The sequence below is a fragment of the Nanorana parkeri genome, unplaced genomic scaffold, assembly GCF_000935625.1.
Source record: "Nanorana parkeri isolate BGI_ZX_2015 unplaced genomic scaffold, ASM93562v1 scaffold221, whole genome shotgun sequence".
Lineage (NCBI taxonomy): Eukaryota > Metazoa > Chordata > Amphibia > Anura > Dicroglossidae > Nanorana > Nanorana parkeri.
The window spans coordinates 1,131,818-1,153,645 of record NW_017306489.1 but is presented as its reverse complement, the minus strand read 5'-3'; the positions used below and the strand labels follow the sequence as shown (position 1 = coordinate 1,153,645).

The window sequence follows — 21,828 nt, the reverse complement described above, 5'->3', positions numbered from 1 at the left end:
TTTTCTGTTTATAATTTGTAAATACATAAAAGTTCATAAAAATGTTAGTTCTGCCCTAGGTTGGTGACATAGTGCCCACATTCCATTTTGCTTATGTTGCTATCAGCATTTTTAGCTTTCTTAGTGTTTGCCAAGTTTCTATTTTCCTCGGAGGATATTCCCATGCCTGTATTCTTCCCACATTTCATAGTTAAACCAACTGTGCCCAAAATTTAAAAGATCTGTCCCTGTTTTAAAGGAAAACTATAGTTGTAAAATAAGTTTGCCTATTTAAATACAGTATGTTAATTATTTCGGAATAAAGTAAACCTGAACTCAAAAAGTTAGTAATGTTAATTGTGCCTAAGCCATACAGTGAAAAAAAATTACCTTTTGTCTTGAAATCCTTCTAAAAAGGAGCAGTGCATTTCCCAACATGTAACTATGCCTAGGCACTTCTGATCTGTAGACTCATAACTGTATGTCTGCAGAGCGAGATGATCTAAGGCCTTGTTTCTCAACTGGTAGGTCGTGACCCAAAAGTGGGTCGTGACCCAGTGTTCAGTGGGTCACACATGCCTTCCACTTTTCTAGGTGAGAGGCTCCTCAGCCTCCCTCTAGCGCAGCACTGTCAGTTCTCATACCAAGCAGCCATTCAAAATATGCTGCCCGGTGTAGAGTGTCAGCTTGAGGTGGGGCGGGATGGGGCTATGGCCGTGAGGGGGCTCCATCTATACCTGCATTGCTCACAGCACCCCCATGGGCCCTGTAGAGGTACCTGGACCAGAGTGACGTCACATTCTGGCTCCTGGCACCTCTACAGGGCACACGAGGGAGCTGTACAAGAAATGCACATATGGATGGAGCTCCAGCACAGCAGCCCACACTGGAGCTAGGCTGAGGATCCACTCCAGTTCTCATAAGATAGGGAGACTGGGTGGATCTTAAAAAAACAACCCAAAATTATATTTTTTGTGGAGTACGCATGTGCGTGTGAGATTGTCTGTTAGTGTGTGAGATTGTGTCTGTGGTTGTGTGTGTCTGTTTAGTGTTTTTTAGGGCCCGTTCACACTAGTACAGTGCTTTCATCGCAGAGTCCCGTGCGATTAACGCATCTTGCCATGCAATCGCACCTACCACACATTCTGGTGTGGGAGGTGTGTTGCATTACCATTCATTTGAATCACCCACACCGGAAGGCACGGTACCGCAATGCCGTGTGTTCCAGTGCGTTGTGTGACTCGGGTCACAACTTAATAACCAAGGACAAATGTGGGTCCTGAGGTTACACAGGTTGAGAACCACTGATCTAAGGCAATGCTGTGTCTGACTGCTAGTCTTATGAGATGTGGACTGAAGGGTAGCAATATCACTATTGTGCTGCTCACTGCTCTTCTGAAAGCCAAGGAGGAAGCTTTACCCGATATCCCGCAGTGCAAGGAACTTACTGCTTCTACTTCATTCATTTTGCGGATCTGTGCTTCATCAACCCTACTTACTGCTTCTTAAAAATACACCCCTAGTCATCAGATCACCAGTTAATGAGGGGCTGCCCTGTAATGAGGAATCAAAACCCTCCTTCTTTACCAAGATGACCGTCTCCACAGTTTTAAACCGGCATGTATGCAGCATGGGGTGTTTCATTATTATTTGCCCTTATGCTTTATAGCCATATATTTTCAGATTTTCTGCCTTTGCAAACCTTCCTTTGAAAATTGTAGTTGCCTCTCAGACCCTGACTTCAATAATTTCTTAGATACTGACCCAGAACAAGCTTGCAGATCAGGAATGTCAAGGTGGAGTCATAGCTACTAATTTGAATACTTGTTTAGGTTGAGGGCTCAGAACGCACTGGAACCACTGGATTCACATGTTAGCCAGGGAATTAGTATTCTCCCAATGGAAGGTCAACTATGGCAGCCTCCATGATTCTTTAGTGCAGCTCACAGAGTTTAATTACAAGACTATTAAAGGAGAACTATGGGGTCAGTGTTTTTCCCCATAGTTCTCCTTAGGGTAACGGGAGGACACAAACTAGCGTCCTCCCGTTAGCCTAAGCTCAGTATACCGCGAGCTACAGCTTGCGGTATACTGAGACACCGCAGCCGGAGCGGATCCCGATGTAGATGACGGGATCCGCCCAGCTGCGTGAGTGACAGGTGGCTCTGCCTATCTAGAGGCAGAGCCAGCTGTACCTGCTCCCTCCCCCGTCCGTTCCGCCAGTCAGCACTGGCAGATCGGAGCGGGGAGAGGGGAATCCAGCCCCTCCCCCTGTCACGGCAGAGAGCCGTGACAGGATCGAGAGGCGAGCAACCCCGGTATGTGTTCGCTCACCTCCCGATCTACTGAGCCGACCTGTGACAGTCTCATTGTCACAGGTCGGCTAGAACTATGAGGTGAGTGAAAAGCACTCACCTCATAGTTCTCCTTTAAAGCTTCAGCATTCAGATGAAAAGAACATTGCCTTGCCCAAAGTATTTCAAAGGTGACAGCCGTCAGCAAAACAGCAAAACAGTAGGACAAATAACTTGCTGAAGAAACATTTTATTTATATACACTTCATTTTATTGATAATTCAGACTTACTGTTTAGCTCAGAAATATATTTGCTTTTGACATATATTAATATCCAATAGTGGGTATACTTCATTTGTAAGCACCAGTATTATATAGTAGTCAAGTGTGCATGTTAGAATTGGATTTAGGATGGCTTCAGAGTAATTAGATCTTGCAAGCACTTTCCAGCTCCTTTACCTTTATTTACTAAAAGGCCATCTCCACACAAAACTGTCCATGCTTTTGATGCTGAATCACTTGCTGACTTCTTACGTCACCAGCACTTTAGATATCCTTACCAGAGTTTGCAGTTGTGCTGATTGCTGTAGGCAATACAGAATCAAATGATGGAGTCACAGTGATTTGAAGGGTAAATAATTGGGGATCCCCAGCTATGAGTGGGTGATTCCTTCCTTATTGCCTTGTGGGAGGGGATAGGGGCACAAACAACTGCAGGAGAATCTTGCCATTGGAGGCTATAAGGGATATGAGAAGCCAGAGGGCATTCTGCCAAAATAAAACTTAAACTGGGTGGAATTCAACTTTATTACGCCGTCCACTTGAAATGTATATTTTTCGGCTGAGGGTGTTACTAGGCTAAATGCTCTGACTTCCTATGGAGTCCAGGTCATAAATCTCGCTGTCATAATTCCTCCACTCTTTACCTCTCAGACACAGAGTCTCTCTTCTGCTGTATTCCCATTTACATTACAAGAAGAACTCCAGGATTTTTTTTTAACCCTTGCAGCGGGGCTACCCCTGCAATGCAAGGGTTAAGTGCTTGTTTGTGTTTTCCTGAAGATCTTCTTTAAAAGAGAACTAAGGGGTAACCTTCTTATCCCATAGTTCTCTTCAGGGTCAGGGGAGGACATATACTAACGTCCTCCCATTTCCCATAGCTCAGTATATAGCGCGCTATAGTTTGCGATATACTGAGAGCGCCGCAGCCAGGACGGATCCCAACAATACTATCGAGATCCACCCAGCTGGCTGATTGACGGCGAGCTCTGACTATCTAGAGCAGAGTCAGCTGTGCCCGCCCACTCCCCCGTCCATTCCTCCAATCAGCTCTGGGGGATCGGAGAGGGGGGAATCCCTGCAGGGAGCAATGACTGACAGTCGCCGCTCTCTGCAGGGAGATCATCGGGAAGTGAGCAGATCGGCGGTATGTGTTCCCTCACTTCCTGATCAATAGAGCCGACGTGTGACAGTTTCCATTTCACAGGTTGGCTCTAACCATGAGGATGAGTGGAAATCAATCACCTCATAGTTCTCCTTTAAGTAAAACAAAAAATCTACTAGGGAAGTGAGACCCTTATGTTGTGGTCGCAGCAAGTGGGATTATTCCTAAAGAAGCTGTTAGATGTTGGTTTGTAATATCTGACATCAAAATGCACCAGAATGAGGAGAAATTACATAAAAATGTTATATATTCATATCTATTTGAACCCCTTGAAATTGTTTTCATCCAATGTATCACTTTCTCCAATCCCATTCTTTTGCATTACAAAATACTCTCTTTTTTCAAATACATTCATTCTCTCCTTGGCCACAGATTCCCTGTGGTAATATTTAGCAATTATGTATACAAACATACAGTATATATATATGTATATTAAAGCAATAAGGCACAAAGGTGACCTGCAGCTCATCTTTCATTCAGTGAGAAAAGCAGAAGATATAAAGCTCAACGGTTATTTTCTAGCGTGGGTTATCATGGATGAATATATCAAACAATACAGGACAAAAAGATGTGCAGAACATTGCAAGTACTGTTACAATTGGTCTATAGGATGTGATCTGCAAGGGTTCTTTGTGTTATTGAGGAGCCTTAGTGGCACATTGGTGGAATGTCTCTTTAATATCTTCACTATTATACTATTCTTGCCAGTTGATGACAGAGATCTGAGCTTCAGTTGCACAGGACGAAATGTATTGTATTATTTAAGCAGACAAAGTGTATTCAAAGACAATTTACTTGTGTTAGTATCAATGTTCCTGTCAACCTGTTCTGGTGACGGACATTAAGTTTGTGAACATGCAAAAGGTTGGGTTTTGGCAACAAAGGAAGGATTGAAAAACAAAATTATAAGCATGAAAGCATAACTTGGTGGAATTATTCAGCAGAACCTTTCTGCCTCCTCTTGGATGGTGGGATCAGGTGGTTAGGTAATTCTGAGGGTAGACCATGCCCATCCAGTTTAACTTCAATTAAATGGCTTGCCAAGGCAAACTCTTCATCATCCAGCATACCATCCCGATCGACATCAGAAAGCTTCCATATCTTGCCTAGTACAGAATTGGGCAACTTAGTGGTAATCATCCAGTTTTTGGCTTTGGTGCCAGTTAATTTGCCATCAGCGGGTGCCAAGTTGAAGAAGATTTCATCATATTTAGACTTGTCTTTGGTAACTACCCAGTCTTCATCATCAAGGCCTTCAAAGATTCCATCAATAGAGCCTTCCATAAAAGGACCATTGTGGGTTCCCTCAAAGGCTCCTCCTTGTACTATATTGTCAATAGTATCCAAGTCTTCCTGCTTCAGCAGTGGCATGAGTTTTGCAATGTCAATTGTCAGCATCCCATCCAAAATATCAATCATATTTAGCTTCAATGAATGAAATTTTGTGAAGTCATGAATCATTAGCTGCTCCTGTTGAGTGATAAAAAAAAAAAGAAAAAAGCGATATAAAAAGAGCATTTATAAAACTGAATTATTGCTTTCTCTGTTTAGGCATTGCTGCAAAAAATCACTTATTGCCATATGGGATTCAGGCATGGTAGCCTTTGGCACATTATTACTGCCAATAAATGTGCACAGGGCTGTCACATAGTAGACACAAACAGCGCACCCATGCTTCATTATAGTGGAAACTGCTTTGCCTGTTCTTGTGAGTGCTGTTCTGGAACGTTTAGCTAATTTGACAGATGTATGTTCTGAAAATAGGTTTGCCATTTGGCCTGACACCAGCAATGCTGGCCAATCACACTGCACATGCACCATCTTCGCAGTTCAGGTCATAAATACACATACTCCCATGTTCTTTAAAAGAGAACTGTGGGGTAAGTGTTTTCCCCCATAGTTCTCTTAAGGGTCACTGGAGGACATAAACTAGCATCCTCCTGTGACCCAATTCTCAGTATATCGAGAGCTGCGGTATACTGAGACCGCTGCAGCCGGGACGGATCCCGTCAATGCTGTCGAGATCCACCGAGCTGCGTGAATGACGCTGGCTCTGCCTATCTAGAGGCAGAGCCAGCTGTACCCGCCCGCTCCCCCGTCTGTTCCTCCAGTCAGCACTGGAGGATCTGAGAGGGGAGGGGGGAATCCCTGCGGAGAGCGATGACTGACAGTCACGGCTCTCTGCGGGGAGATGATCAAGAAGTGAGCGAGCGACGGTATGTGTTCACTTACTTCCCGATTTATTGAGCCGACGTGTGACAGTTTAATTGTCACGCGTCGGCTCGAACTATGAGGATGAGTGATTTTCACTCACCTCATAGTTCTCCTTTAAAAAATGTAAATCAGTTACTCTAAATACCTGCTTCCAGCGTTTATCGTTTCTATAAACAATTTTTATTGATTTGCAATGTGCATCTGAACTTGCTAGCAAATTTAACTACTTTTCTGGGAATGTCTAATCACGGTCTGTGCTGACCAAGCTCCTTTGCCTCTCCCCACAGCTGCCTACATAGATTTTAATGTAGCAGTTTCTACTTAAAGTTACAATAAAGGATAACCCCCCCCCATGTTGCTCTAAGGACTTACCTTAAATTATGCCTCTTGATCCGATCATCTTCTTCTTTCCAGTAGTTTTCAGGACTCCCCCCGGCGCTGGTGCCGGTCTCTGATCCAGCGCTGACTGCTGTTTCTTTCTGTGCCGCAGAGTCTGCGCGCATGCATGCTGCCGGGCTGCTTGCATTGACTTACCTTGTGTCTCTCCTCTTCTCCCAGCTGAAGATCTCTACTGTGCATGGGCCCGGCCCATGATCCTTCGCGGCCGCTCGATAATTTTTCAGCTCTTCAGATGGGAGCGAGCAGCAAAAAAACAGATCAGTAAAACCCTTTTTGGTAACTTTAAAAAAAAAAATTTTTACATATATCTACTGCTTGTTAGCAGAACATACATGCAAAAAAAACCCCCAGAGAGTTTAATCTCAGTTTAATATTAGCACTGTGGGCTTCCCTGTTGCTGGTGGTTAGCCAGCAGAACAGATTCATGTGCTGTTCAGTTTGCTAGACAGCCAATAACCTCAGGCAGGGAAGTGAGCATTCTAGTGCTGGTTGTCAAGCAGTGATTATGAGGACTAAACTGACTTTTCAGAGCACTTTGCAGAAGAATAAATGGAACTGTTTTCTACTTCTGAGATATGGAATGCTGTCATGAGATGACTGCTATTTATTGCCCTGCACTCACTGCCACTTTGCAGTGCTTTAACAAAAAAACAGAGGACCTGGTTAACGAAAACCTGTCACAACCACACATTTCCATTGCAACCCTCTCCCTTCACGTCCTTGGCACCTTATATGAAAAATATGATTTAAAATAGCATCCAAGGTGGGCTTTTGTCTTAACCTAAGCTAAGTCTGCATGGACTTACCTGCATTTTGGCACAGTCGGGAAAATCTCCAGGGGAGATGTGATGTTCTAGCTGTATTTTGGCATAAATAACAGGTAACTCTGCAATTAGCTGCTTCTTCTTGTTTCCTTTACGGAATACGGACGGCATTTCCTTCTTCAAGTAGCTGATAATGTGAGCATGAACCTGTGCGGAGCACAAAAATCAAACTCATTAACCTGTACACCTATCGCATGAGAAGTTCTTTTATGTAACAGCTACTAATAACATTTACAGATATATATGAAGCTTCCCATCAAAGAAAGTCCATTGAATTCACTTAAATCAGAATTCTATGCAATACAGTGTAGTCAGATTTCAAAGGAATCTTCACATGCAGAGTGGACTCTAACACTTTGATAGAGTGGGATTACTGTATATCTGAGAGACCAAGGAGCCTACTCTGGTTGTGTTCTTGCTCAGGGCTGCAGGTTGTATCTAAGCACAGCTGTAGTATTGTACTGTTACTGTCCATTCTGGCTCTCGTCAATGATCTGGGAACCCCTTTTTCCACCCGTGTTTAAATATATGTAGAGGTATTCCCAAAAACACCCACCTGTCTCTTATATACAAAAGGCTTATGTATCAAATTGTGAACACTAAAGTTCCTCACATCTACCAAACAGATTCACACCTGCCTTGGAAGTTTGAATTGGATTGGTGACTCATCAAGCAGAGACATTTAGGTACAAAGGACATTCTTTAGGTAATAGACCCATTCATACCACATACCTCTAGCTCCCTCGACAACCCCTCCCATGCTCGCCTCCAGGGCTTCTCTAGAGCCTCTCCCATTCTTTGGAACTCCTTACCCCAACCTGACCGTCTATCTCCCACTCTGACTGCCTTTCGTCGATCACTAAAGACTCATCTCTTTAGGGAAGCCTATCACACTTCAAACTAACCACGGAACTCTTTCTCAAACAATTCATCCCCACACAGCTACCTCCTCATGTATCACTTGCCCCTCCCTCTTAGATTGTAAGCCCTCGTGGGCAGGGCCCTCCTAACCATCTTGTGTTGAATTGTATTGTAATTGTAATGTCCTCCTTTTATTATAAAGTGATGCACAAACTGTATGTGCTATATAAATCCTGTATAATAATATGAGGATCACTGTGAAATCTGGAGTTGGATTACAAACATATCAGACTAATTGAACAATTTCATTTTAGAACGGTTATAGTGTTTTCTATATACCAATAATAGTTCAAGGCAAACAGATGAAGTCACATACATATAGGGATTGCCAAAGGACTTGTATTACTTTCCACCCAGGCCTGAGATTTACACAGCCCTGCCATATAGCAAAGACAGGCGGATGACACTAGTTAAGTAATACTGCGGTGTCCTATCTCCACCTCCAGCCTACTGACTGAACAATGGAAGGACAGCAGCAGACTGGTGAGGTCAACCAACTTGCTGCTATCAGCATGTTTTTTGTTAGCACATTTGCTGACATTACACCTGATTTGATCTCTGTTCTTCCTTTCCTTCTCCTAGCCTAAATGCTACTGTATAGGGAATGGCAAGTTGCGGATGCCAAGTCAAATTGAGGTTCTTACTCTAGTTACTAGCTTAAATGCATTTAGTTGGATCTTGCTGCCAACAGCTTCCAATACTTAGGGTGCCCATAAATATTAGATGACAGCCCCCCAATCATGCTGTTTTGTTGGTTTGGGTAGACATCTTTTATTCCTAAAATACCCTCAGACATGCCTTTAGGAGATGGTGACTGGACAGTTTAGAAGCCATCCATGAAACCATGCATCTCTCATTCTATTTTCCAATGCATAAACAGGAAAGCTTGTGTGACCATTCCGGTTTAGAGCAGAAACTTTGTTTGCAGACTTCATGATACAGTTCGATTGTGCATGCAAATCTGTCCTTTGTCTTATGTCTAGCTTTACAATGGCCTTTTAGTATTGTGCAGGTCTTTGTGGATAAAACTGTGTGGAATGGAATGGTTTGTTAGCCTGGAACCCACTGGGGAAGACTTTATCCAATCAGCAAAAAAGCAGGCACGTATAAACTTATTTTCACTGCATGTTAATGACTAAAACGTTCTGTCTTGTTAATTTGTGGCTTTTGTGATGCACATTGATCATTGTATTGGGCTGAAGCACCTGTTTGTAGGAGGATGCAACCAAATTAGCGGTAAAGGTCTCTATCATTGCAGTTGCCTCCCCTTCACTGTTTGTCGTCTTCATCCTTTCCATGAAAAGACATAACACTTGGCACAGACAAGCTCAAGAATAAACTGTGCGGCTAGCACTTCTAGTGTCTCCTCTCTGTCCACGTCACTGTCCGTCTGTCAGCATCCTGTTCTCTTCCTGCTAAGGAAGCCTGGAGCATTCTCTGGAGTTGGCAGCGAGTACCAGAGACCGTAATATTAATAAAGAGAATGGTAGGAAGACCAAGAGGGAGGGAGCGTGGGACATCTAACACTTCAAGGGGACAGGATGACCGAAAGGATCTGAGCTTCCTCTGGGACTGACACCATTAGTGACACAGACACACTTATCTCTTTCAGATGTGACAGGAACCATCAGATCAGAGATAAGATAGCACTCTCCCCAACCACTGCCAATTGCTTATACTCAGTTCCAATATTAGGCTGGGTTCACACCTGGGCGTACGGAATATGCGCGTTTGCTGCGCGTTACGTGTTGCACGGTTTTACTGCGATTTGCGGTAACAGAAACGCGCGTTTACGAGGGCTATCCGGCTGTATCCTAATGGATACGCGTGGCAAATACGCCCCAAAAGAAGCTCCTGTACTTCTTTGGGTGTAGGGCGTTTTACAGCGCGTTCCTACGCGATTTAAAACGCCCAGGTGGGAACCATGCCTATAGGCAATTATTGGTTTTCACATGTTGAGCGTTTTACAGCGCGTAGGAATGCGCTGTAAAACGCCCAGGTGTGAACCAGGCCTTACATGCACTATGCCCTTCTACTGCCTTTATAGAAAGAGAAATACATTAACTTTTTTTTAGAGATGGCAATTCACGGAGGCGTATGTGCTGTCTTTTCTCCAAATGCATTCTGGTATCCTAAAAATTACTTTTGACAGGTCCACTTTTTCTGGCATCTCCCTTTCCTGGTGTGGAGGGACACTCAAAGTTGTCCTTTAAGTTGACCCTCCTCAGTATAATCTACATTGATAAATTCTTACTTTTAGCCCTGCTCTGAAGATCATCACTGTACTGCTCTGTCTGGCACTGCAGAGCCTTGCACAAAAAAAGTCCATGCCGTATCCTGTGCTTACTCTAGAGAAGTACAGACCAGCCATGGGTAGGAATAGGGCCGCATCACTTGAGCAGCAAGTACAGGGCCCAGCACTGGACCATGAAGATCTCCTGAGAGAACTAAAGGTAAGTATTTTTTAACATGTGTGTTACACTGAGGGGTGGGGGGGTGAGCTATAAAGGGCAACTCCACTAAAGGTTGTGTGCCAATAAGTTGTCACATTCAAACTGAGAGTTAAAATTAGGTTTACAGTGGGAACATCTGCTGTGTACGTTGGTGGGCACAGCAGGTAGGAGGTTCTAAGGTGCTCCTAGAGGAAGGAAGATCAGGCTGGGATTTTCTAAGGGAAAATGGTCACAAAGTACAATTAGAGGGGTGAATCTCTCCAGTGAGGACATAGACAGCCTGGCCAACTTGCAAGGGGGCCTATCCCTTCCCTACTCTATCTAAAAAAAAAGTTTTTAATAACATAAATAGTTCTTCAAGTGAGAAGGAGCCACAGCTTAGAGGTACATCCCATAGTATGCAGGGAAATCATGGACCTTGCCTGCCCTGATTATTTGCTGTGATACGTTTTTTTCCCACTGTGTACCGGACAAAACTCAGATCATAAATTTTGTATCTCTTTCCTGCACTTTGAGTCACGTAAATTCCTCTGACCTATATAAGACCCCAAACACAAACTTCAGAGACCTTTACAATCCTTGAACCTGAAGACAAATATGCCTTAAAACCTTAAATAGATCCAATATCCTGAACCCATTAAGATGTATGAGATACTGTATATAAATACTACAAACATGGAGGCTAACAAATCATAACTAGAAGACAATCTAAACCCAGCAAGAGTGTAACAAGAGTTCACAGCAGATCTGGTGGGTTGGAAACTTACATCTAATTCCACTTTTTTCTAAAGCTCCTTGTTTACGCAACCCACCCATGCTTAAAGTGACACTAAACTCAGGAATTAAATATTACAAGTGAATTCAAGTACCTAAACTAGTGACAAAAATGTATCTTATTTGTGTATCACACGGCTGTAGATCCTCAAATCATCTCTGAATTGGAGCTGACACTGTCCTTCCTTCTGGAGGGTGGCTACTTTTGTTCCCCATGGTCCCTGTGTGTGTTGTAAAGTAGTCACCGCTCCAAGCTCATTCCCGTGATGAACTACAATCTCAATACAAATTAGTTAATTAAATGTGAGATTGTAGTCCATCTGCTAGTGATCGGTGACTACTTTACAACACACACGAGGACCATGGGGAACCAAAATAGCCACCCTCCAGAAGGAAGGACAGTGTCAGCTCAAATTTAGAGAAGTTTTGAGGATCTACAACCGAGTGATACACAAAAAGGCACATTGTTGTTAATAGTTAGGGTACTTGAATGCATTTTTAGTCTTTACTCCTGAGTTTAGTGTCACTTTAGGGTATACAGTGTTCATGTGGGTGATTTAAGGGGAATGGAGCAAAAGAAATTATGTTTTCTACAACACTTATTGAGAATGCTTCTTCCATTCACCTCACAGCATCTGATTGCTGGGGACAAAACCAAGGTTTCACAAATCAGCCCCACTTACAGTATTGGCAGATAAAAGAAATATGTTTATTATCAAAGAAAGGTTGTTTTATACCTTGTTTCTTGGTAATTACTACAGCCATGTGCTGCCCCTCATTTGTCTCCATAATCTTTAGCTGTGAAGGTTCTCAGTTATCCAGGCATACCTAGAAGTGGTTCAACTGGACCTAGAAGTCACATTCAACTGGACTTGTTCTATAATTTTGAAGATGTTTTGATATCGATTCAAGTAGCTTCTTCAGTTCTAATGAGTGCCTGGAACATACCCCAGTATGTTTTTGACACCAGTTGGAATAAAAAAGGCTCCTTGGATGAATGGGAAAATATTTTCAAGATTACAGAACAAGTCCAGTTAAATGTGACTAACTAATACTAAGCTAATCTTTACCTATCAGTTAGTCAGGACGGGAAATCCAGTCAGATAATAACCAAATCACCATATTTATACAGTCATCTTGCAACTATTCTTCTGTCCTCCCAGGACATGCAGAAAGAGGTGCTGAACAGATGATCATAGGCATTTACCCATGTCTATGTACAAGCAATTTCGACTGAATTAGGTTGGACAGCCTAGCCTGATCTTTGTATGTTTGGCAATGTTCCCTCATATTTCAAACTTCACATTGAAAGTTGGAGGACAGAGTAACGGAAACATATAACAATACTATTCAGATCAATGAATCAGTTGGTTTTGGCTTAAGGAACCCAATACGGTCAACCTAAAATATGACTCACTTTTGCAGATGTGATTGTACTTTAATGGAAATACAGTATGTCATGAGAGAAATATGAAGGCTATTGTTGCTGACTTCCAGGCTAGTTACTTGGCTGCTATGATGACTGACTTGCTTCAATGTTTTGAATATATCTTTATAGGTTGATCTCGATGGACTTGTGTCTTTTTTCAACCTGACCAACTATGAATTACAGATCTAGAACAAGCATGCGGGTAAGGTTTTCTTTTGACTTCCTGATCTGCATATTTGTTCTGGTTTAAATCATGCCTCTTTATTCGATCATCCTCTTCTTTACTGTCCTTTTCAGCTGTCCCTCCAGCGCTGGTGCAGGTCTACGATCCAGCGCTGACTCCTCTATATCCTCCTCTTCTCTGATGTCCCACAGATTCTGTGCGGGTGCACGCTGCTCCATAGACTTACCTTGTGTCTCTCCTCGTCTCCCGGCCGAACATCTGAACTGCGCATGCGCCCGCCTCATGATCTGTTGAGGCCGCCCGAGACTCTTCAGATGTTCGGACGGGAGCACGCGGCGAAGACACAGGTAAGTTTAAACCCGTTTCAGAAGGTTTGGGGTTTAAAAAAAAGTTTTTGCATATATCTACTGCTTGCCAGCAGTAGATATATGCAAAAAAGTGAGGGTTTAATAACCCTTTAAAGGAGAACTATGGGGTTAAGGCTTTTCCCCATAGTTCTCCTTAGGGTAACGGGAGGACACAAACTAGAGTCCTCCCGTCACCCTAAGCTCAGTATACCGCGAGCTACAGCTCGCGGTATACTGAGATGCCGCAGCTGAAGCAGATCCCCACAATTATGTCTGGATCCGCCCAGCTGCGTGAGTGACAGCTGGCTCTGACTATCTAGAGGCAGAGCCAGCTGTACCCGCCCCCTCCCCCGTCCGTTCCGCCAGACAGCGCTGGTGGATTGTAGCAGGGAATCCAGCCCCTCCCCTGTCACGGCAGAGAGCTGTGACAGGATCGAGAGGTGAGCGAACGCCAGTATCTGTTCGCTCACTTCTCGATCTACTGAGCTGACCTGTGACAGTCTCATTGTCACAGGTCGGCTAGAACTATGAGGTGAGTGAAAAGCACTCACCTCATAGTTCTCCTTTAAGCTAATAGGTCATTATAACAGCCAGGCAACTGGTACTTTCTGGAGGGCAGCAATGCTAGCCCTCTGGACTTCTCCAATTACAGGTTTTCATTAATCGTGTTTGTGTTTGTCCAACCGCAGTACAAGTTTTCACTAGAAGAGTCAAACACACACATGTAACAATAGCCATGTGTCTTTGACTTCATGGATAGTTCTGAGTTTTAAGATTTGTCCCTGAAAATGTCCCTGATGTTGACCACCTGCTATAAAACTTGCATGTTTTTTCCTGCATGTTAGACCAAGATTTTACCTCTCCGCTTCTATTTCGAAAACACAAAACGAAAACTTTTGGCTGGTGTTCTATTTTAAAATTGGAAATCCAGCCAACTATTTCTGTTTTGTTCTGAATAAAGAAGGGAAGCGATAGAACCGGTGTCACCTTTTACTTGCCATCTGTGCCTGTACTCTAGCTGTATAGCTGCAGTAGGATTTTAAGGCACTGCTGCCTCTGACTGCTAGTTTCAGGAGATTTGGTGTGATATTTGCCTGCTGTACTGCTCACCATTCTCCTTGCTAGGTCTCTGATATGAAGAAGCAAAGCCCCACACCAAGGTTGCCACCTCCCACACGGAGACACAGAGCAGAACAAGGCATGGTAGGTCAGTAATGGGGGAAAGATCAGCTTCAAGTTGACCAAAGGGAATGTGGTGAGTAGTCATTTCCCCTTTGCCTGCCTTTTGTGAACACATCTTCCAGATTTCAGGTCCGCTTTAAAAGCCCAACTCTATGGAAATTAAACATTTTCCCTTGCAGTGGGGCTGTCCCCATACTGCAAGGGTTAACTGCTTATTTATGTCTAGGGAGTGCTTAACACTATTATTAATATTATACAGGATCTAAACTGATCAGCCATAACATTATGACCACTGAGAGGTGAAGTGAATAACATTGATTATCTTGTTACATTAGCATCTGGAAGTGAGTGGCATATATTGGGCAGCAAATGAACATTTTGTCTCTGAAGTGGATGTGTTGGAAGCAGAAAAAATGGGCAAGTGTAAGGACCATCTACCTAAACATTGTTGCTGTCCGAGTGCACCCCTTCAGGGAAACAGTATTCCTGATGACAGTATTCCTCTTTCAGCAGGATAATGCTCCCTACCACACTGCAAGAATGGTTTGAGGAATACAAACCAGTTCAAGGTGTTGGCTTGGCCTCCAAATTCTCCAGATGTCAATTTAATTGAGCATCTGTGGGATGTGCTGGAACAATAAGTCCGATCCACTGAGGCCCCACCTCGCAACTTTTTGGACTTAAGGGATCTGCTGCTGATTTCTCAGTGCCAGATACCCAGCAAAACCCTCAGAGGTCTAGTGTAGTCCATGCTTCAATGTGTCAGGGCTGTTTAGGTAGCAAAAGGGGGGCCTACTTAATATTAGGTGGTCATAATGTTATGGCTGATATTTAGCACCAATGCACAATATAAAAAAAAGGAAGACAGTACAGTTACACTACAATTCAAGGCAAGATGTTAGGAGGGCCCTGCTATCACTAAAACTCCCTCCACGGGCATTACTCTCTCAACCTACTACCAAGTAATGAAGACAGAGTCACCCCAGGGTATTGCAATCTATTAATAAAAGATTACAATTCATCAAAAAAGGGGACTACCAAAGACTCATATGCATCTCTATATGCAAATATATAAAAATCCTTTACTACTTCACTACCAATAGGACCTGGTCCAGATGTGCAAGTAACAAAGCTCACTTTATTGTTGAAAGTCAGTGTAATTATATGTGCAAACTATAAGCAGTCTGGTGGCTGATATGCTGGAGCCACCCTCTATTTTTTTTTATTAATACGGGCATAAAGACTGGTAAGGGGGGCAAAGCCACCTTCTTCCACACTGATACCTCACTATATCGTTTATCAGTAGGCAGATGCTTCAAGTGTGTGGCCAAAACAAGCCCCTTTTCAAAATCCCAGGTTGCAGACATATATGTTGCACATAAATTCTCTCTTTATTTTAAAAAAAAAAACACACTGGGCTGCTAAGATGTCCCTGATGTTTTGAGTGAGCCTCCCTCTTAAAGCCCCTACCCAAAACTGAAGGCATACAGTTTAGTATCATCATGGTACAGGGCCTGCATCCTTATCACCCTCTTGCTCTGATATGGCAGCTGTATGTGTGACTTTTTGCCAGTATGAGTCAACCAAATTGCTTGTTTAATTTCTCTTTGTGTTCTTGCTGCTGATTTCAGAATTCAGTTCTGTCTTGGTGCCAATGAACAGGAAAAATAAAGTTATAGTGGAATTTTAAGTATTTGCTTATGAATGGATAAGGAAAAGATGTATCTATAAACATACTGTTGGAGGTGTCCTCCTGTTTTCAGCCCCCCTTCTCCAAAGGTATAAATATATAACTGGGTCGCATTCCGGCCAGCTCACTTTGTTGTGGGCAGGAAGGGGCGTGGTGGTGCATTGAACTCATTCGCACCACAGCCTTGTCCTCTGGCCGCAATGCGATTGGCCGTACAGGAACGCGTGGCACATCAGTGCCTGCGTTCTGGTCCGATGCAGTCAGAAAAATAGTACATGCACTATTTTTTCTTACTGCATCGGACCGGAACGCAGGCACTGATGTACCATGTTTCACTTGCGGCCGGAGGGCGTGGCTGCGGTGCCATTGAGTTCAATGCACCGCAGAGCCCCCTTCCGCCCCAAAACAAAGTGAAGCTGCCGGAATGCGATCCAGTGCGTACCAGCCAGAATCGGGTCGGAACTCACTGAGGCTGGTGTGAACTACCCCTTAGGCCGGTAAAGCCAGCAGGGTTTCTGAACTTTGATCATCCCATTTGGCAGAGACCACATGACCAATTTTTTTTTCGGAGAAAAATAGCATATCTCACCTGTTTGTAGTATTTGTAATTGTTACTTGGGTGGACTTTTCCTGAAAGAAGATTAACTTTAGACTTTAATTTAAACTGTAATATCATTGGACACAATAACAATTGCCCTCATAAAAAATATATGAATGTATTAAAGTTGTTGTACACATCAGTCAACAAGACTCATTCTTCATTTTTACCCTGAAAAAAATCTTGCTATCATCACAAATATTAATATATTCTAATTCTGATCCAGCTGTAGTTTTTGGGTCATATATATGCATTTGCCTGTAAAAATAGTGCAGTATTACTTTATATAGTTGTAAAAGGCAATGGTAAGCTTACACAAGCCAGATCCTTATAAAGTATTTTCACAGATGTCCATGTACCAGGATTATATACACCTCCCTCCTCTAGTTGAGGAAATCCCATGCTCAGTGCTCATTAACAGGACAAAGCAGGGGGACACGGTTAGAAGGTGACAGGAAGAGATAAGGAGGTCCTAATGTTTCCAGGCTGTCTCTGGAGCCATCGCTCAGCTTCCCAATGTAATCAGAAAGACATGTACCTACAATGTTCCCCCCACCCTTCTACCAGTATAACAAGACTCAATTGTTACTCTTCGAAGTAAGCCAACTCCACAGGAGCTGCTACAACCATTTACAAACAATATTCTAAATAAATTATCCAAGAAGTAAACATACACAGAGGACCGGTGGAGATAAGCCTAGTGGAAAATAAAACAACGGTAAAGCAAGAGAGCCCAGATGGAGTAGCAATAGAGAGACTTTTGTTGAGGTATGAGTAAAGACAGAAAAGAGAACAAGGGAGGACTGACAACAGGTAAATGCTCCCGTGGCCTCTATTATTTTTCCACATAAGGCTGGATGTGGGTATCCTTCACCCTAACAATGAGCTTCTCTTATTTGCTCCCTTTTGATCTGTTTAATATACCACAGCAGAATATACTGTACATAGGATCTGTAGACATGTAATGGATGTCACTGGTCTGTATAAACATTGCAAAAGAAAAAGCAAAGAGGAGAGTTTAGGAGACAGAGAAATGACAAGAACAGTCACTGGGAAGGGTAGATGAATAATCACTGGTTACTGAAGATCAGGAATCACTAGAGAGGGGAGATCAGAAGTCAGAGATAATGGAAGATTAGGAATCAGTGGTGAGAGAATATCAGAAGTGACTCGTCAGGAGAGAATCACTGGTGATGGGAGATCAGTATTCACAGATGAGGGAAGATCACTGTAATCACTGGTAAGAGAAGATCAGACATCAGTTGTGAGAGGACATCAGGAGTCACTGTTAAGAGGATATTAGGAGTTATTGGTGTGAGGAGATTAGAAGTCACTGCTGAAGGGAGAGCAGGTAATCACTGGTGTAAGGAGGTCCAGAGTTACTGGTTAGGGGAGTTTGGGAATCACTGGTGAGGGGAGATCAAGGGGGTGATTTACTAACCTAAACAGCACAACGTATTTATCAACCAAAAAGTCTCTAAAAGCATATTTCCACTAATGCCATATATGGAAAAATCATGCACATGATGCATATATAATGCTGCTTCACAGTTTAGACAAAAATGGTTAGCTCATGCATTTACATTCCTGCATTCATCAACGCAAGCAACACAATGTAGAGCTAATTTACACAACATCACCTTGCAATTCATGCAGGGCTTTGCACAACATACCTGCTGGGTGTGTACACACTACAAAGGTGTCTAGATTCCTCCCATAGATCATGCTGGGAGGGAACACACTACAGAGGTGTATACATGTTCGTGGCGTGTTTATAAGGTTAGTAAATCAACCCCCAAGATTCTATGAGGAGTCATCGGTGAAGGGGGATCAGGAGTCACAGGGAAAGGATAACTAGTAGTCACTGGTGATGGGTGATCAGGAGTTACTGGTAAAGGAAGCTTAGGAGTCACCATTGAAGGGGAATCAGGAGGCACTGGTGAAGGGAGTACAGGAGACACTGATGACGTAAGATCAGGAGGCACTTGTAAGAGGAGATTAGAAGTTACTGGTAAAGGGAGTACAGGGGGTACTGATGAAATGGGATCAGAAGGCACTAGTGAACGGAGTACAGGAGGCACTGATGAAGTGTGATCAGGAGGGAATGGTGAAGGGAGTACAAGATGCACTGGTGAAGAGAGATTAGAAGTCACTGGTGAAGAAGAAGGAGAAAGTGAAAATGAAGAAGGCAAGCACCTGGAGGCAAGAAGGGGAAACAGTAGTGGTGAAACCAAAAGAAAGAACAAGGGAAAAAAGAGACCATAGGAAAGGAAATAATATGCAGTGGCAAGTTTAGAAAAGTCTGCCTAAAGCACTTGAAAATAAGAAGTCTGTAGAGTACAAGCGAAAGAAAACGTGGAATGGCAGGAAACAGTGGCACAAAGAGAGAGAACATGAAGGGTCGGGCTGGCTGAGCCCAGTACTAGAAAGTGATTGACAGGTGTCAGGTCTTTTGAATTTCATTTACCCAGTTGTTTCTTTGTAGTAAATGTTTTCTCTTACACTACAGCTTTTGTTCTCTCTCATACGCTGTTCTTTCCTCTCTCCCCCACTCACACTCTTTCTTTCAGTGAGTAAACTGACAGGAATGTGCTGGCTTTGGGTCACACACCATTTTCCCAGTCTGTCTGCCAGAGAGCAGAATGAGAAGCAGAATCTTCTAGTGTCAGAACAGGCCTGTTCTTCCATGTTCAGTGTCATTGCCAAGGTCTATACCTCTCTTGTACCTCACTAACAGACATACTTACGGTTCTATGTGTCGATGTGCAATCATAAACCTGTTACAAAACTATGACATCGAGAACAGACTATAATATACAGTATAATATCTTTGGTGCAGTTTTTCCTCTGTGAATCCAATTCTCAAACCACACCCATACTATAGAATAAAGACTTACCACTTTTAAGGGTATCTCCACCCTAAATAAATTATTTCTTTTGATTGACAGAAGAAGAGCTCAAATGCTTTTAGCATGGAGATCTTTACCTACTTCTATCCTTCCTGTGACAGACCTTTACTGCCTGTACACAAGTCGTAGTGTCCTCTATATATTCTGATGAAGAATACAGATGACAAGTGCAGGTGACTATAGAGGTTGGTGAGACTAAGGGCCGGTGCACACCTAGGTGACAACCATTCCCCCCCACCCCCGCGTGGCAATCGTGCACGATTACGCGGGGATTGCCGCGCGGTCAGGAGTCGCCTAGGTGTGCACCGATCGCGCTGTGGATGCCATTATTTTCTAATGGCACCCCAGTCACGCCAGGTGGATCACGCCGCGATTCCGCCCGTGCTTCCGAACACAGCCGCGTGTTGTGTAGCTGCGATTGCCGCGAGGATGTCACTCCATTGAAATCAATGGGCCCGTGCGGCAAACACTGCCTGCAATGTGCAGGACCGCGCAATCCTGGATCGCGTAGGTCTGCACCCGGCCTAAGGCTAAGTTCACACCTAGGCGATAAATCCGCTCGATAAATCCGCGCGATATTGCACAAAACAGAGATTTGCATTCAAGTCTATGAAAGCTGTTCACACGTTTGCAATTTGTCGTGCGGTAGAAATCGCCTGTGGCACAAAAAGGAGCGATTTTCGGGCGGATGTCTCGTGATTTGGGTCCCATAGACATCTCTATGCATTGAAGACTGCGCGAAAACAGCTCACCAGCTCAGTCGCTTAGGTGTGAACCGAGCCTAAATGCTTTATGTGAGCTCTGCCTGTTGGAGACAAGTTTAAAGCAGGCCATGCACTATATAATCTGTTTGTACAATCGCTGTACAATCTCCTTTAACCACTTCAAGACCAGGTGTTTAGACCCCCTTCCTGGCCAGGCCATTTTTCAGTATTCAGCGCTGCGATACTTTGACTGACGTTTATTCCGTCATGCAACGCTGTACTGAAATGAATTTTACACCATTTTTTGGGGACAGATAGAGCTTTCTTTTGGTGGTATTTAATCACCACTGGGGGTTTTATTTTTTATTATAATTAGGAAAAATTACTGAAAATTTTGAAAAAAAAACGTTTTTTTTAACATTATGTTAGGAAACATTTATTATTACCCAGTTTTTTGGTCAAATATAAAAGATCGGGTCACGTCGGTTAAATAGACACCAAACATGTCAAGCTTTAAAATTGCGCGCACCCGCGACATCGCAGAAAACGACCGCAACCAAAATTAGCCATAGGCGACGCTTTAAACGTTTTTACCGCTCATCAGTTTAGTGTTATCAGTGATTGATGGCCCTAGACTTATTGCTCTCACTGCGACGTTCGCGGCGATATGTAACATGTGCGGCGTAATGGGCGCAATCGTCTTTTTTGCACGTATGCGCCCCCGACGCATGTATGCATGCGTGTATGTATGGGTGGGGACTGAAATTTTTTTTATTTTTTTTTTATTCTTTTTTATGTGTTACTTAAAAAATTTTGGGGGGGGCTTTAATTTTTTTTTCCTTTTTTTTTTCTTCCCACCCATACATGCGTCGGGGGCGCATACATGCAAAAAAGACGATTGCGCTGTTTACGCCGCACATGTTACATATCGCCGCGAACGTTGGAGTGAGAGCAATAAGTCTAGGGCCATCAATCACTGATAACACTAAACTGATGAGCGGTAAAAGCTTTTAAAGTGTCGCCTATGGCCAATTTTGGGTATGGTAGTTTTCTGCGATTTCGCTAAATACAAGCTAAATACAAGCGATCCGCCGGCTTTACAGCCGGCGGATTGCATGTATATTAACGGGCATCGATGCCCGTTTTTAAATTGCGGCCATTTCCCGCTCGCACGCGCCCGGCGGTGCGCGCAAGGGGGCGTGTCTGAGCGGACGTCTAGAGACGTTTTTTTTACTACGGCCGGCCCGGAGGCAGTTAAACTTACTAAACTATGTAGTATGAGGACCTTTAAGCCCCTCTTCTCAAAACAACACATACACCAATATGAAATCTGTACTAAAATAAGTGCAGATACAGGAGTGAGCTTGGAGCGGTGGATACTTTACAACACACACACGGGACCATAGGGAACAAAAGTAGCCACCCTCCAGAAGGAAGGACAGTGTCAGCACCAATTCAGAGATGGTTTGAGGATCTACAGGCG

General features: G+C 43.5%; 1 protein-coding gene across 1 annotated transcript in view; it reads right to left on the bottom strand.

Moving 5' to 3' along the window:
* Positions 1-3,886: 3,886 nt before the first annotated feature.
* The window catches only part of EHD2 (EH domain containing 2), a 50,437-nt gene continuing 32,495 nt past the window's right edge, over positions 3,887-21,828 (bottom strand). The window contains exons 4-5 of the mRNA XM_018556026.1: positions 7,137-7,301; positions 3,887-5,187 (exon numbers count right to left, since the gene is read on the bottom strand). Coding sequence (XP_018411528.1) covers positions 4,651-5,187; positions 7,137-7,301 — 702 coding nt within the window. The 3' untranslated portion in view covers positions 3,887-4,650. The remainder of the gene's footprint in view (positions 5,188-7,136; positions 7,302-21,828) is intronic.